The following is a 17767-nucleotide window of genomic DNA, read 5'->3' as shown; positions in this document are numbered from 1 at the left end:
TAAAGTTGAAAGTATCTTTTGAATGGACTCTCTTCTTCCACACTGTAGTATGTCATCATTCACACCTCCCTGGATCATTCTGGACACTATTGACTTAGTCTCCATTAACTATTGGCTTCTGTATTTAAATGACCACATATAAAAGGTGGCTGTCCTTGAGCTCTGGACACACCCAACAACAATATATAGTTCTGGAGAGTAATAATGGTCCTGTGTCTGAGTGAACTGTAAACTAGGCAGTTACAAGGGAAGATGCTTAGTTTACGGTTTTCCAGCTGTTACAAGATTTGGGGTGCATAGTGTCCACGTGGAGCACACATTGCTTAGGAGGCTCAGTGAGAGGGTCCTCAGAGATCCTAGTGTAGAAGTCTTAGGCCTCCTGCCTGGAAGGTCCTTGGATGGAGAATGGAGAAAGAGATGTCTCTCCCTAACACGTGTAATTCACTTTTGGAGCAGTTTTGGTTTCCAACCTGTCTTGAAAATACTGAACACTTGCTTAGGAGATTCCATCCCTGGGCTTTCGGTTGGTATAGTAAACTGATTGATGGTGGCAAAGTGTGACACTCCCAACCTGGGCAGAGATGGTATAACTCTGTTTTGAGTGAATTGATAGAGTGTCTCTGCGTCCGGGCCCTTCAGCATTTTAGAAGGAGACTTCAATTGCCATTCTACTCTACAGGTGTCATATGCCAAATGCGTTCTTTATCATTCCTGTCACTGTATGATATTTTCTGTATGACATTACTTGATGGTTGGTGATACTAAGTTGTATGCATCTTTATTCTGGTGTTTGTGGCCTTTGCCTTTCTTTTGGTGTATAAAGCCTTGATGTCTTTGACTTACTGCCTCTGCAGAAAACCAAGCCCTCCCACCTGTGTACTTTTTCCACACACGTGCTTTCTCCTTGCATGTGCAATCAGGCCAGCCCTCCTGATACTTTTCATTCTGGATTAAGTAGTTAAGGATAGTATTTGTAACCCTATTGCTTTATTTGTCAACAGATAGTTATTTTAAGCCTGCATTGATCCAGGTCTGTGCTTTATGCTTAGTGGCACAGTGGGGAATGAACATGTCCCTGCTTCTGAGAGGGTGTTGGGACAAGACGACAGACATACACAGATAAGAATCCTTTGTCATTGTGATTTGTTCTGTTTCCTTACACTTTGCATTGCATCAGCTCAGTTATTTCTTTCCATTTTTACAAAACACACAAAATGCCCAGAGGTGGTTGTGGACAGGAATGTGTGAAGATTCCCTTTCCAATTCTAAAACACCAGAAAGAGATGGTTTTTGGCTTTTATAAAACTAGAAGCAATTGATTTCTTGTGTGTTCCCTAGTCTCATTTGAGGCCACAGGTTAGACAACGTTGAGGCATTTTTCAGACTTACCTTTCATAGGTGTTAAAGAATAAAACTCTTCCCCCTGCCTCAGGGTCTCACTTGGAGTGTGGCAGTTGGAGGTGGTTCTGTCTACCATAAGCTGTGCCCACCTCGTCTAAATACGTGTAATTAATTGGTATATATTATGGAAATTTGGGACATCAGAATGGTCTCTAAGCAAAAAGAAGCAAATATTATAAAATCAACTTAATTTTTGAAATAGGGAAAGGATGGGGAGTTTTAAAGAGTATCTACCTACCCCCAAGTACTTTGTTTTAAAAATATTAAGGGATGTTCAAGATGGTTGGTTGGTTTCTACCTGACTTAGACTTTGCGTAGAGCTACATGTTCTGTAGCATAGTCAAAATAAGCATCAGTCTCAGAGTCTGAACTCTTTGCCCTGTTGCTCACTGAAGCAATGAGTCTGTTGTCTTTTTCTGTACCTTATTTGAGCACAAGGAGAAATGGCAGATTGAGCTGATACAGTCTGTAAGGTTCTTTCTACCTGTAACACACCATTTTGTAAGAAATGAAAGTCTTTCTGAGTTGAGAGGTTGAAGGGAAATTTATGGAATATTGGTGTCACTATTTATTAGCCCTATGGTCTTTGGCAAGTCACTTAATCAGTGTGCCTGGTATACACAGGAGTCAATGGAGTTATAAAACTTAATGTTAAAAAACAGAATTCAGCTGAGGAAATTTGAACACCAAATCAAATTGGTTTATTCTTCAATTCATGAATCAGGCAGCATTTTAGCTAGCAAATAGAAAGGAGCTCCAAAAAGCTGTACAAAACGGAAGGCTTTTATAGGCAGAAGGGAGCAGGAAAAGGGACATTTCTAACAAAGAGTGGATTGTTTTAGGCAAGGTCACCTTCCTTTGGGAGAGGGGTGGGAGTCGTTTCAGGCAAAGTATATCACTAGAGCTGACCAGGTAATTCCAGCTTGACTGGTTAAAGTTTGTGTTCTTGAACCTACTATTAGATTAGATATTAAGTCTTGGTTTGCTGAGATGGGGCTCAGCACAGGTGACTCCATTTGAGGCCTGTTTTCTTCTTCTCTCTCTCTTTTTTTAAACGGTAGTATAAATTACCCATAAGTGCACGTGGAGAACTTAGAATTTACCTGGTAATAGGTGAGAACCCAAAGACTAACTGCTCAGAGCCTCCACGTTTCCTCTCTGAATGACCACATACCTTTCGCCTGCATGGCTCTGGTCACTGTAGGGATAAACCATCCATCGGAAGAACTAGTGTCTTGGGGCAGTGGGTACTCACTCTCCCAGGAATGTGAAAAGACCTAAAGTTTTGAGACTTCACATAGAATTAACATACAAATATCCCCTTGGAAGATGGCTATAACAAATCCAGCTTTCTTGAACATCAAGGGGGAAAATTAAAAACTGAAGTTTGCTAAATGTATGTTTTGCAGGTTGGACAATCTGCTCAATATGGCTTATGGAGTAAAGAGGTAATGATAGAGGTTCATGATACTCATAATCCCTTCCCATAATTGATTAGTTTCTTTGATTTTGGCAGTGACACCCTTCATGAGTTTGTGTTCAGTTTTCTTTTGCATGTACAACCTAATGAAAAGTTGCTTTTTGAAGCACGGTTGATTTGAGTATTTGTATACCACTGGATGCCACCTGGTCTTTAAAAACCCCATTATTTGTTTTATATTGCATTGCGACGCTATAGCATGTGTGTGTATGTGTTGGTATCCCCTCCCTCCAGTCCTGCTTAATTCATGAAGCCACTTCTAAATATATTATATTTCTTTGCTCTTGTGGGTTGTATTGTTCAGTACAGCACATAATGGCCATTTCATAATTAATACCTTGTCAATATAGCATGTCACCGCAAGCCACACACACAGACCTTGGTTGAAACATCAGATAGTTGTATATATCTGTTGGAGGGGAGGGGGTTACTGCAACTTTTGGGCTGGGAGGGGGAAAAAATACATCCATTGCTGTAACCAACCTCTATTTCTATTTGTGTGTGTGTGTGTGTGTGTGTGTGTGTGGTGTGTGTGGTGTGTGTGTGTGTGTGTGTGTTTCCTATTTTGTTTAGTAGGTTTTCTCCAATGACCATTGATGGAATGACCAGTTTGGCTGGAATTAATATCCCTGGGCATCCAGGAACAGGGTGGTGTATTTTTGTGTACAACCTGGCTCCTGACGCAGATGAGAGTATCCTGTGGCAAATGTTTGGGCCTTTTGGAGCTGTCACCAACGTGAAGGTCATCCGTGACTTTAACACCAATAAATGCAAAGGTTTTGGATTTGTGACTATGACAAACTATGATGAGGCTGCCATGGCGATAGCTAGCCTCAATGGATACCGTCTGGGAGACAGAGTACTGCAGGTCTCCTTTAAGACAAACAAAACGCACAAAGCCTAATGAGCTCTTGTCCTCAGTCCATTTATATATGAAAACTATACAACAAAGGCAAGTTAAGAGAAACTTTATACATTAGTAAATGTCTTTGTAAGTCAGTGTTGAGATGGGGATAAAACGACTACTTAGCATCCTAAGAAATATGTGAGATTTTTTATTGCTAGTATTTGAATTAAAACTTCTTAAATATCTTTTATGTTTGAATATGGACAAGAGGTACAGGGTTTTTACCTGTCACATTGCATTCTATTGCCTTCTTTGAAGAAGGTGGACCTTTTAAAGTGTTTCAGCTAAGGGAAGACATTTCTTTTCTTTTTACATAACTGCCTTGAACCTGTGAGTAAATACTGAGGCTTTGTGTTGTAATTCTTCAGTTGGTTGTGTCTTTTTTTCCCCCTTTTCTTTCTTTTTCCAATTAGCTTTGTGTTTGGTTTACATTTAAAGCATTGCTGTTATGTCTAAGAAAAGTATTTTGAAGTTTACATTTTTATTTATGAAGTTAAAAACAGTATTTATTTTGTAATTATGATTTGGGTTGGGGAAGGGGGGGGCTACATTATAAACGCTTATTGTAAGAATACTGGAGAACTTTTCGTAAAGCAGTACCTTGCCAAAGAGATAAGAGCCTCTTTGATGTGGGTTTAAAAAAAGCATCTATTTTTATAAAAAAGAAAATTTGGAGAAACTTTTTACTGGTCCTGGAACAAATATTTTGACTTGAATACTTTGAGAAATCTCTTCATATGACACCTAGTGAGCTTTTAAAATTTACCAGGAAATTTGCAGCGGTTGGAAAATTTAGAAAGATTTATGATGTAGAAAATACTACTTTTGAGATCTTTGTATGAAAGGAGTAGAATCAATGGGGGAAACACTGCTGGTTTCGTTTTTGTAATCACCAGTGGAGCGTCTGATCATCCTGGTTATTATGTGATAGGTGGCTCACATTGATTTGTGATTTTGAAACAAATAAAAAAAAATTTACAAAAGAATATATAAGAGCAGGCAAGAAATTTAAATTACCAAGAGATGGGGGAAAAAAAATCTGTTCTTCCTAAAGAAATCCCTTCAGATAGAGCTCATGGTGTTTAGTGATGTACTTGCAGTATTGTTTGAAGAATTGTTTTGTCTTAAGGAAAAAAGATGTTGCACATGATTTGTACTGCAGCAAATCAGCAAAAGTGATCTGAGTTGGATATATTTGAAGGTATTTTGAAAGTTACGTTCAAGGCTAACACCTGAGCTTTGTGTAATGTAAATAAGACCTTGTGTTTATGAACCTTTCAGCTAATTTGATTTTTTTTTTCACTTACATGCCAAGTGATGTTCAGGTTTTGAATGTTTTTGTATCAGTTTTTTCCTTTGTAAATGGCATTAACATTGTTACTTGAGGTCTTGCTTAATCACTTTTGTTGTCCTGAGGACTTGAATTTACAGTGCATCAGATTTGTTGCTAATTTTGTCTGTAGATAGTCTAGCTTCAGCTGTTTATGGTGATGCTACATTTTCGTTTATAAATATGTTTGTGGTAAAAAAAAAAACGAGTATAACCATAGGTTTTGAACAAATTTCCTTACATTTTTCATACAAAAATCATAAATATCTGTATGCTACTGAAATTTAACTTTGTATGATGCTTAAACCACTATTTGGGGAAATAATAAAATAAGTCTTTACCATGTATGAAAGAAATTTTAAAAAATACAAAATATTTTCTGATTAGCATCTAGCTTATAATAAATTTTCAAAAAAGCTGAAGGCAAAAATGCCTTCATCAGGATGCACTGAGAACTATATAGTTACGTCCTGCTTTTTGTATAAACTGAGATGCTCACATGCTTCCCCTTAGAACAGGCAATGTGCTATGCATAACATAGTTGTACATTATCTTTGCGGTTGCGTTGAGTTTTATTTTTTATTATTTAAAATTGTAGTTATAAAATTTTTCAGTATAGTACAGTACATATACTGTGAGGCGCGTGCTAAAGTGAATAAGCGAGTTTTCATGCTGACCCACTCAATGCTATTCAGAAATCAATTGGCTTAGCACTTTCTCATATCCTTAGGTGCATTTAGATTGTCAGAGTTAACCTTCTGCGTTTAAAAAAAAAAAAACTAAAAAACAAAATACATGTATATACTTTAAAAAAAAAAAATAAGATTTCCCTCCTGGGAAAACAGCAGCTACATGCTTCTTTCCTATACTACTGTAGCAAACCAAGGCATTGATGAGAGGGCATGCAAATTGTGCTTCACTTTACAGTGTTTATCAGAGCACTTAATAAAATGTAAGGCTGGTATTTATTTGAAGTTGTACAGTATGACTTAATTCACATCTGTTGGAATAGAAAATATATTCTGTTGAGTATTTAAGAGGCTGTACATGTTTTCTTTTGTGTTTGGATTCTTTGTACTTTTTCATGTTCAGTACATCAATAAACAAAGTTGAAGGGAAAGAACAGTGTGGTGAGTAGGTCTTTATACGCATTTTGGGGGCTCCTGTGCTCAGGCTTATAAACTTACCCTCTTGAGTTAAGAGGTTCTCTCAGATCTTTAGTTGAACGCTGTGTTATCTAAAGTAAGAATTCCAGAAGCATGTTAATTGAAGTAGAATGTGCAAAAAAAATTTTTTTTGAATGACATTTCTGATAGTTAGCTTTCAAATATTACTTAATGAGTAATTTTTATAGGAATACGTACTTTCATCTGCTAGTTGTAAAGTTTGGGTAATTGGATGCTGACATCATTCTATTTCTCTGATTTAATAATCACCAACTTTTTTTTTTTTTTAAACAAATGAGAATTGTCCTCACACATTTACTTGAGCTAAAGAAAAACCAGAGAAGGAAGATAACTTATTCTGCTTCTGCCGGCAAGGTTTAATTCACCCGTGGGATTAACTGCTGGTGTGTGAGATTTATTTTTGTTGCCCAAGTGCCAGATTGTGAAGCAACTCTTCTCTGAAATCAGAAACTCCGTTTTCATTCGGTTAAGGCTAATGTGGGTAGCACAGGTCCACGTCAGGAACTGGGCCAAATCTGTGTTGCATATACCTGTTCAGTTCTCATTACACATCCTTACCAGGTCTGTGGAGGAAGAAAAATACTTCTTGCTGATCTTTTATGCGAAGATTCTACTTCTGTAGAACTTAAGAAAATTTGATACACTAATGAAGTACTTCTTTTTTCTTATAAAGTGTGCTAAATGGCTTTTTAAATTTTGATCATATCTGTAAGTTGTTTTGTTTTGTTTTTTGTAAAAAGCCATTCTAAAGTAATTGTTCTGAATTCACAACTTAGTAGTCAGGAGCATAGCTGAGTGACAAGACAATTCCTTTTCTTCTAACATGCAATTATTCTCAAATCTCCATACCCGCTTCTTTATTATATGAATTTAATACTCTGATTTTGTGATATCAGAACATCCCCCCCTTACCTCTCTCCTCTTGCATGCTTACCTGTATTTTGACTGGTTTGCATGTCAACCTGTATTTTGACTGGTTTGCATGTCAGCAGTTCTTTTATATTTAAGCAGATAGTGGAGAAATTCTCAGTAAAGAAGGTTGGTAAGACTACTGGTATACTTCAGAGATTTTTTTCAGCCTTAGAATCCTTTCTCCTCTCAGGGAGAGATAATGCAAATAATACAAATAATCCTAGAGTATTGCAGTTCTGTGTTAGGGTTGCCAACATAAATTTTTAAATCTTAACATCATTTTACATTATTTCAATCTGATCTGAGTAAAAGTGTTAGCAATTTAGCCTTTTTGTTAAAAAAAAGAAAGACTGTAAGAGTCCTACCCTTACTTTATGAGAGGTTCAAAAATGTAGTGAAAGCTTATAACATCCTTTTCAGAGGGTTACCTAGAAATAAGGAAATGCATATATTTTAACAGTAACTATGTTGAAATTTTAATATACTTCCAGAAGAGTATGCATATATATTTTTTTCTCAGAAGATGCATTTAAGAGGCATTGGTTTTGATCCTTTGTATCTGTTACCTTATCAGAACGCCATACAGAAGTATTGCCCAAATCGTAACTATTACTGTTTGAAGAACATTTTTAACTTCAGTCATTGCAGGGAATGGCTTGTGTTTCTCTATTATTCTTTGTATTCTTTCTCTGAAAATTCCCAGAAATAGGCTCAATTCCCTTTAAGTTGGAAGAATTAAAACATCTATACCATTAATACAGGCAACCTGTTGATAATAGGGTTACTGAAATTAACCTCTCCAGAATTCTGGTTTATAGAAATAAACAGAAGTTGTTTTGGCTGTTCAGCATGGGCTTATTGGTTATCTGTGTACTGTGTGTTGTGCCCCCATTCTATAAAAATGACCAAAGTGTGGCTCTTACCTTTTGGAAACTGTCACCCAGATTGGAGGACAGATAAGCCACAGGGCCAGGACCACAATGTCGCATGTGCTCTGAGAGCCCAGAATAGGTTTCCAGCTAACTTGCTCTAGTTATTATAAGCCCAGTTAGAACTTGCAAAAGTGAACCTGCTTTCCCCTTCTTACAGATCCTGCTTTTCCTTTCTTGGATTTAATTATTAGCTCATTTGTGTATTTTTTTTCTGACATTAGTGTCATTTAGTGAATCTTGAAGTGCTCTCATATGCATTAAGTTGTCCATATCCTTTCTGAAACAAAATGAAAGTTATCATATACAATAAGACACTGTTTATCTGAATAGTTGGGTTGATGGAAGAATTTGGCCAGATGTTCTTGCCCTCTGTAAACATGTAACATAGGGGTGATGATTTATAAAGCACTAATATGGTAAAATACCCTGAATATTAAAAGTATGCCGACTGGCATTATTCTTTGAATTAAGACATGTCACATCTTATGGTCTCAAATTCAATGTTAACATTACTTTTAGTTTAACTAAAGATGCAGGTTAAGATGAAGTAATTGATACTAACCCCCAGAAATACTTACAGATGTTACGTTTTCAAATACCTTATAGCAACCAAGCACAAACCCCCACAATGTACAGTGTCTCAAAGGGGCAGACATAAGTGTTTGCGTGACATACGCTTCTCTGTTCTCACACAGTCTGTCTTGTGCTCAAGATTTGTTCACATCTACAAGTAACTATACAGTAGAAAGAAGATCAAGAGTGCTGTGGACAAAGTACATTAAAAAGAAAAGGAGGAAGGGAGTGGGGTGTGTGTGTGTGTGTGTGTGTGTGTGTGTGTGTTTTGGAAGGGTAATTTGGGTGGAAATGGGAAGTCACACAGGGTAGCAATTGAGCTGGGGCATTAAGTGGGATTTGAAAGAGATTGGGGGGGGTTGGGAAGTCAAGAAGAGAACACTGATCAAAGACATGTGGGTAAGCTTCTGTCTACTTACAGTATTTTCTGGGCAATTAAGTCATTCAATATAGACCTTTGAGTTTGTTAAACACTTTTATGACTATGACTAGTTAAATCTCAGGTGAGTCAGAAAGTTGAGTCCATAATGAAATACAAAGTATCTAAACATTCAAAACTTCGCTTTTGTTCCTTTGCCCATATTTCTACTGCAGCACTAGAAATACTTGCTATAATAGGTAATATGTGATTTTTGGAGTTGCTAGAAAGGACAATCCCTTCTTTTAAGGTAGACGTTTATTTGGAGCATTTGTTCAATGTATGCAAAACAAAAGCAAAAACCCCTACAAAATCTCCCCAGTAATCTCCCCAGAACACAGACCAGTCTATTTGTCAGTGTGTATATCTTTCAAACTCCGTGATTTTAGATGGTAAAGTGATCCTTCTATAGTGTTTATACTATTTCTAGGGCCATAGTACCCATTTGACTCTTAATATTGGACTGCAGTTTATTTTCATTCTTATTCCATATTGCTCAAGAGCCACATTCCTATAAGATGAGGGGAACATTGTCTCAGATGTTCCTCAGGTATTTCCAAGATGAGGTTTTAGTTTGATAGCTTTTTACCTTTCTGGGTTTTTTTGGGAGTTCAGTTAATAACCACACCTTCCCTTTCCATGAAGAACCATAGGAAAGAAAGGCAGACCATCAAAGTGGCCCTTCGGGGGGAGGGCTTGTTTGTTTATTCTGCAGGCCCCTCAGACCTACAGATCGTGGTCAGCCATATGCCATCTCTAACTCTGATTTTCATTGTACACTCCTTCCGAGAATCCTCCCTGGACAGTTTCAGAAGCCACCAGCCCCACCATGGACTTCCTTGCAGATCTGAAGAAACTGGCAGCCCCCTTCTGAGTGACCCACACTTTGGAATGAAGTACAGTTGGCAAGATAGCTTTTTTCTATGGATTGCACTGCAGATGAGACAGAGGTGAAGTGACTGTGGTGAGACGGGGGAAGGGAAGGGTATGACCTCTAAATACAGGCGATGGGGCTTCCAAAAGATGCACAACTTCCATTTGTTGAATGCGGAAGGAAAAGCAGCCAGTTGAGAAGTACAGTTAAGCACCAGGTTGAAAGTAACCCCCTCCATATGTTTCTGATCTTTTCCTTTCTCAAAAGAAAAATAGGTTTTGTGATATTACGAGTTTTAATAATCGCAAGAAATATTGCAGGTTTTCACACCGAAAAATTCCCAAGTTACTATCAAAAAGGATAAGTAGCTATTGCTGTAAATGTTCAAGCCGCACATTGCAGTTGCTACTGTATTACTTAAATATTCTTTTGCAGAACTTCATCTTTGAGAATGGTTGCTGTTGTGTGTTCTCCATATGTACCCAAGTATATGTTGAGAGGATTTTGGTTTTCAGACTTTATTCTTCACCATTTTTTTTTAATTTATTTATTGGACAGAGAGAGATCACAAGCAGGCAGAGAGGCAGGCAGAGAGAGAGGATGAAGCAGGCTCCCCGCTGAGCAGACAGCCCGATTCGGGGCTTGATCCCAGGACCCCGGGATCATGACCTGAGCCGAAGGCAGAGGCTTTAACCCACTGATCCACCCAGGCGCCCCCAGACTTTATTCTTAAGAGAAGTACCTGTTCACACCCATAATTGTGTGAGAGGAGTCCCTTTCAAAGCTTCTTTTTTTTTTTTTTTTTAAAGATTTTATTTATTTATTTGACAGACAGATCACAAGTAGGCAGAGAGGCAGGCAGAGAGAGAGAAGGGAGGAAGCAGGCTCCCTGCTGAGCAGAGAGCCCGATGCGGGGTTCGATCCCAGGATGCTGGGATCATGACCTGAGCCGAAGGCAGCGGCCTTAACCCACTGAGCCACCCAGGCGCCCCCCTTTCAAAGCTTCTTAAGCAAAAGGCTTCTCATGCTGTTTTCAGATAAAATGGCTTGAGTATCAGTTGATAGAGACCCACATGCTGTCTTTCTTAATGAAGGGCAATTTTTATAAGTTTTTTTTGTAAGTTGATCTTGAACTTTTTATAAGTTGATCTCTTTTATAAGTTGATCATGAACTTCTCCAAATAAAGATGGTTCAGTGTGCACCGTGCTAGTATACTTAAAAAGTTGTGCTTCACGAATGATTTTGGCATTCACAAATGGTCCTGAGGAGATCAGTAGCTTGACACACCTGTTAGCCCTTTTTCGACTTGGTGGCACACAGGTTGGGATGCTCTGTTTTAAATATTTTTTAAAACTTCTCTTTTGGTAATTCTTTCATTAAATATACATTGAGCACCTGCTCTGTACCAGTAGCTATGCCATGCTTCTGGGCTTAACATTTAATTTATGTCCAGTTTTTCTCCGGTTTTGAGCCGGAAGACACTTTGGGGGTCTTGTTCAGCAGATGTGTGAGTCCGTCCCAGAGATGGTAAGGTTCTCAAAGGTTCTTATGCTAATGTGATACCTGGCACTTGAATCCAGCCCTCCTAACTCCTGGCTCTTTGCCCTTCACTATAACTGAGTACTAAAACACGTGCTAAATTAACTTGTATAAACTGTGTTCTTTTGTGGAATCAGATTTCTTAAATCCTGCCAGATATACATGGCATCTAGAAGTTGAACATAGGCAGATGCATACATTTTATTATGAGGCACTTGATGCTATTTTAATCCCTGTGGATAATTTCAATCAATAATAATACAGTCCCTGTGGAAAATTTATAAAGTACAAAAAGCACAAATCAGAATTAACTCATTCTTGTGAAAAAGATATTTGAGCACCTCTTTTTCTCTGTCATATTTATTTATCTATTTATTTATCTCTGACATTTTTAAAGTCATGATTATGTATCTAATCTTTTAAACAAAAATTTTTAACATTCACATTTGGTTTTTGGTTTTCTTTTGATAAGGATTCTTTCCCCCTTTTTTGGTTTTGTTCCAGGTGTGTATGGAGAGTTTTTTTTGTTTTTTGTTTTGTTTTGTTGTTTTAGACATAAATTAATACATTCTGATTTGGGTTTAAGACCTGGCACATGAAAGCCGTTGCTGGTTTTTTATGGTATCAGATTGCAGCTGACATTTTCTTGTGGAGGGCTTAAATTCAGGGTATCTACATGGTTTCCCATTACAACTCCATTGCTGCAGGCTAAAGACCAGTTGAGATCCGGAAACCAGGGTGATGTCTCCAAGCGTTATGTTGTGGAGATGCCTAAAATGCCTGCTTGCCATTATCTACGGCGGGTATGTGGTTGTGAGGGTCACCTAAGCAGCTGGGGCCTGAATGGGGAGAGAGCTATGAAGTTACTACTACTTCTTATGCACAGAAGACATATAGATGTCCCAGAGTACTGATAAGTCAACTGCTTCTATCCTTTCTCTCCTTAGCAAAAGGAAATGGTGGACGAGGAGAGGATGATGAGGCACCTAATTGTGGGTGAGTAATTTTTCTTTCTCCTTCCATGCGTCTCTGATTGCAGTGATCTTCCCTCTTGCAAAGGTCTGAGTAAATACTAGCTCCTTATTGCTTGTGCTCAGAGAAGTAGCTGATGGTAGAAGAGCACTTTTAAAAGGATTGAGGAGGCTGAAAGACGCTTGTTAGAGTGCACCTGGATCCTGCCATGACATCACAGGCGGACCATAAACGGCTCTCCAGAAAGCACAGCAGCCTTTTTTCACCCCTTTCTTAACAATGAGACGTAGATTGGGCTTGTTCTCTATTCAAGCATCCTTATGAGTAAATGTCTATTTTTACGGTAGAGCTGCACTTTAAAAATAGCTCCAATCAGTACGACTCTTTTCCCCCATATGTTAAAAAGTTATACATGAGTTAAAATATCTCAGATTGCTTAAATTCTTCCAGACACAAGGCAGTTTTCCTTTTCTTTTTTGGGGGGGGGCAGAAGTGTGGGGGAGGATTAAGTACAAAATAAGGACTTTCTGTCTCGGCCACGTCAACCCTGTTTGTTCTTGGAGACTTTTTTTTTTTTTTTTTTAAACCAGTAGCAGGGCTTTTAAACCAAGATTTGAGATTTCTTACTGTTAAAAAATTCATTAATATTTGGCGGGTACAGTCTTCTTCCTGGAGCGATTGTTTATTTTTGTTGCTGAGAGCAATTAGCTAGAACAGTCACAGTTGCAGCTGTTAGATACTATAAGCTCCAGCGGAGATCACAAAAGGCCTTATGCCCATTTAGAGTCTGTATTTGGGTTGTTTTTAACGGGTGGTTCTTCTGGAGTCTACTGTGTTACCAAGTTCGATTGGGTGATCCTGAGCCAAATCAGATGTACAATGGGATCATCAGCATGGTGTGCTGATCAGTCACTTAAACACCTTGCTCTGTGGAAGCCAGGATGGCTTCACAAAGCTGGGATGCTGCAGAATGAACCTCTCCCATTCTTCCTGATTCCTCCCTGTGCAAACCTGAACATGGTTCATCCAAAAGCATCATGTGCTTTTCCCAGTAATTTGTCCTTTGCTTTTACTCCTTGTTTGTTGCTCTTGATTTGTTGGGGCTTTTGTGGGATAATCTACATGTGCAAGTGTGAGAAAGAGATTCACAGAACAGTCTGGTGCCTCAGATTTATATCTGTAGCGAAGAATGACTTCTTAGATAATCTTGGCTCCAATTTAATGCCTGACACTTCCCGAAACTGCAGCTCAAATGAAGGGATTGTGGGTTTCACGGTTTTTATCCCATCTTTTGCCTTTGAATATACTTCTGATAGAAGAGGGTATATGTGTGTACATATTTAATAGTCATGTTGCTTTAGGATTCATCATATACTTTTATATACATTTTGACATTTGAATGTCACAGCAACTTGTGAGGCAGGGAATTCTAGATTGTCCCCATTTTTTGGAAGAGTAGATAGCCTCAAAGTTAGTGGGTAGCCAGCCACCTGCTTAACTGTTCTGTACTGTGGCTATTTGTTTTTGTACAAAAAAGAAAATATGTATTTCATGTGTTTTACTGCCAGTGTACTAAGCTGAAGCAGGCTGATGAACTCTGCTTTATTTTAAAGGCTGCTAGAGATTGCTTTAATGCCCAAGACTAGTATATAGTGACTTCTTGGAAAGTTTAGAGTAGAATTAGAATATGTTTTTTTCATCTCTTTTTGGGGAAATATTTTGGGAATATTGGAGGGTTTTGGTAATTGTATTATAAGTGGAAATCTAAAATGTTCAGTGAAAATTTGTTTCCTGCTAGCTAGCCTATATTAATTAGGAGTCAATACATTTTGTTAAGATTTAGACACTTAAATGAAGATATTTTTAGAGCAGCCTTTCAAATGGCAATTGATTGACCAGATGGCAATCTGTTTGATTAGCCAGCTTTAATCTATTATTACTAAGTCAAGTGTAGTATTTCTTCTTTAATCACACCCTCCAATAAAAGTTTTCATATAGTTGGAGAGGTATGAACACCTGTAAACTAAATATCTAGTTTCTTGTTTTTGTTTTAAATATTTTATTTATTTGAGAGCGAGAGATCGAGAGTGTGAAAGGGGGGAGGGTCAGAGGGAGAAGTAGACTCCCTGCTGGCAGGGAGCCCGATGAGGGGCTCAATCCCAGGACCCCTGGATCACGACCTGAGTCAAAGGCAGATGCTTAAACAACAGAGCTGCCCAGGTGCCCCTGTTTTGTTTTTGTTTGTTTGTTTGTTTGTTTTAAAGTAAGGTCTGTGCCCACTGTGGGGCATGAACTCCCAACCGTGAGATCAAGTTGCATGCTCCACCAAGGCCAGCCATGTACCCCTAACCTAGTAACTTTAATAAATTTTCCTGTAAAATTTTTCTCTCTTTGGGTGACTTTATTTTTCAACGATGCTATAGTCCCAAAGAATCATGATTTGAATTGAACATACAAAAATTTCAGCAAAATGCAAGACATTATTGCCTTTCCCTTTCTGAATAACATTAAATAATTGTAATATGAATTATTGGTGGCTTTCTTGTTTCTACAAACTTTTTGAGACCATTTCTCATGTTGTTAAACCTTTTGGAAACCTAACCAGTATATAAGAGGGCAATATAACTACTAGGATTGAAGTATGTTTATTGGACAAGGTTTTTTTTAATACTCAGATTTGATTATGAATACATTTGAAGGCAGTGTGGCAGCATTATCTTGGATAAAGGAAAGACTCAACAGAGATGCCATTAAGTGAGATAAGAGGGATGTGGAAACGTGGCTAGATGGGTTGGCCAGAATATCTGAATGGAGGAGTGAAGGCACCTCAATGTGACGCTGTCCTTTTTGTTGCAATGAATGCCCTGGGGAGGTGAGGTTGTACTGATGAATCAGTGAAAACCTCATTAGGAAGACTCCTTGATAATTTAATACAGAGATCCTGAGATTTTGAAGAGTAGGCAGCTAGCTGTATTAGCCTCAAAGTAAAGCATCAGATCTTAGCTGAAACATGTCTCAAATATTAGAGCACTTCTCAAATATTTTATCTTCCACGGTGGTTCTCATGATCACTTTTGAGCTTGACACTCATTTTTGAAACTTAGGAGCATTAATATTGAGGCTCACTCCTAGATTCTTGTTCTCTGGCCCTATGATAAATTCTAGATGGGCTTCATAGTGCAGGGAGGTTTTTCAGCCAAGGTAGAGACATCTTGGTATATTGGTTAATGGGCTTTAAAGGATGTAGGAATACAGGGTGTTCCTTTTCTGTCTCTTTCTTCTTCCTTTTCTGTTGTAGTCTTTTCAGGTTCTGGGAAGCCTGTTGTTGTCTGTTCCTACCTCATTTTTCACCTAGAAAACTTATATTTGACTATGTATTTGGGTCAAGCTCTGTGCTAATAAACACTTTATATACAGTATATGTATCAATCTTAAAATCACAAGGAGGTACTGTAATAATCCCTATTTATCAGAGAAATAAAATGAGATTTGAAGAAGTACAGAAACTTGTCTAAGGACTACAGTTAGTAAGTCACTCGAGCGCTTCAGCTTCCTATCTGACTTCAGAGCGACAGTCTTAGCAACACTTGATATTGTCATGGTTAATAGTGGGCAGCCATGTTGTTAGGTATTTGGTTTTACCCTAAAATGAGGTGGTTTGGGTTTACTGCTGCAAATACATCTCCTCTTGGAAAAGAGTCCAGCTGGGGTGTTTTGGAGTGTGTGTGTGTGTTTGCGAAGTCCATAATACATAGATATGTTTGTTCATGTTTTAGCTCACTTTCTAGACTGGGGAATTCCCTAGAGTAGGGTGTTTCTGTGATTCAGCTTGGTGTTCCTTTTCCTCTGTGTCCACTATAGCACCTTGCACATTGTGAGCATTCAGCATACTTGTAGAATACATAAAAGGGAAGGATGAAGTTTGAGGAGCTGCTGTCTATTCCGAATTTGAACTGGTATGAGACTAGTTTATTCTTTTTTTTTTTTTTTATAATTCTTAAAAAATTTATTAGAGCGCATGCGTGCACACAGATGGAGAGTGAGAAGGAGAAGCAGACTCCCTGCTGAGCACAGAATCTGATGCAGGGCTTAATCCCAGGACCCGGAGATCATGACCTCTGAGCCAAAGGCAGACAACAATTAACTGACTGAGCCACCTAGGCATCCCTAGACCCAGTATATTCTTAAATGTATTTTCTCTATCAGGAAATTAATGCTTGTAGTATCTGTGTGTTTGTCTTTCTTTCTTTCTTTCTTTTTAAAGATTTTATTTATTTATTTGACAGAGAGAGATCACAAGTAGGCAGAGAGGCAGGCAGAGAGAGAGGGAAGCGGGTTCTCCGCTGAGCAGAGACCCCCGATGTGGGGCTCGATCCCAGGACCCTGGGATCATGACCTGAGCTGAAGGCAGAGGCTTTAAGCCCCTGAGCCACCCAGGCGCCCCTAGTATCTGTGTTTCTTAAACATTTCAGGTTTGCTTGCTTGTTTTGAGGGCGAGTCAGGGTCAGAAATAATAACTAAATTGTAAAATGATGACCCCAGGGAAAGTATGGGAAAGGGATTACGGTGCTCCAGGAGGAAGTACAAGTCTGCCCACCCAGGGACTTCTGATACGCATTCTGTTTCTGTTCTCCTTGAGTAGAAAGGTCTTCCAAATGTGAACGTTAGGGATATGAACAGTTAGTGTCTTTTCTCTTGGACAATGTATAATCTGGTTCTATGTCTGTATAGCGTGTGTATCAGTGAGAATGAGACAGAAACGTAAAGAGAAGTTGAAATGTCTTTGGCCTTGTTTCTCAGGGTCCCAGGTGACCTGGTGTTTGTGTACATTTATAAACACGAGATTTCACAGCTCTTCCCTTTTTTATGGAAATATTATGGTGTTAATAGCCAGAAGAGTAACATGGCCTCTTTGAATTTACTCTAGGTAAAAGAATATTCCCTGCTTAGAGTTTATAGCTTGACTAATGTCATTTCTCGACTACATCCAAGTCCTAGGAGAGTCATACCAGAATATCAGGATGTTATGTGTAGTATCTTAGTTCAGGCTGCTAAAATACAACATTAGAGACGGGTAGGTTCCTAAACAACAGGAGGATATTCCTCACAGTGGTGGTGGCTGGACATCTGAGATCAGGGTTCCTGCCTGCTCAGGTTCTGGTGAGGGTCTTCCTTCAGGTTGCAGACTGCCAACTTTTTGTTGTGATCTCACATAGTGAAAAGAGAGCAAGCCAATTCTCT

The 17767-nt window shown here is 38.5% G+C and overlaps 1 protein-coding gene across 7 annotated transcripts in view; it reads left to right on the top strand.

The window, feature by feature from the left end:
- The window catches only part of ELAVL2 (ELAV like RNA binding protein 2), a gene marked incomplete at both ends in the record, with an annotated part of 139407 nt that extends 135622 nt beyond the window's left edge, over positions 1-3785 (top strand). For 3 of the 7 annotated variants that reach the window (XM_080819360.1, XM_080819363.1, XM_080819361.1), the window contains 2 exons: positions 2811-2849; positions 3455-3785. In XM_080819360.1, the coding sequence (XP_080675486.1) occupies positions 2811-2849; positions 3455-3785 (370 nt within the window). The remainder of the gene's footprint in view (positions 1-2810; positions 2850-3454) is intronic. The other 4 variants (XM_080819364.1, XM_080819362.1, XM_080819366.1 and 1 more) reach the window with 3 other exon arrangements.
- Positions 3786-17767: the final 13982 nt, after the last annotated feature.

Source organism: Martes martes, assembly GCF_963455335.1.
Source record: "Martes martes genome assembly, chromosome: 12".
Taxonomy (NCBI): domain Eukaryota; kingdom Metazoa; phylum Chordata; class Mammalia; order Carnivora; family Mustelidae; genus Martes; species Martes martes.
This window is presented reverse-complemented; position numbering and strand designations above follow the sequence as displayed.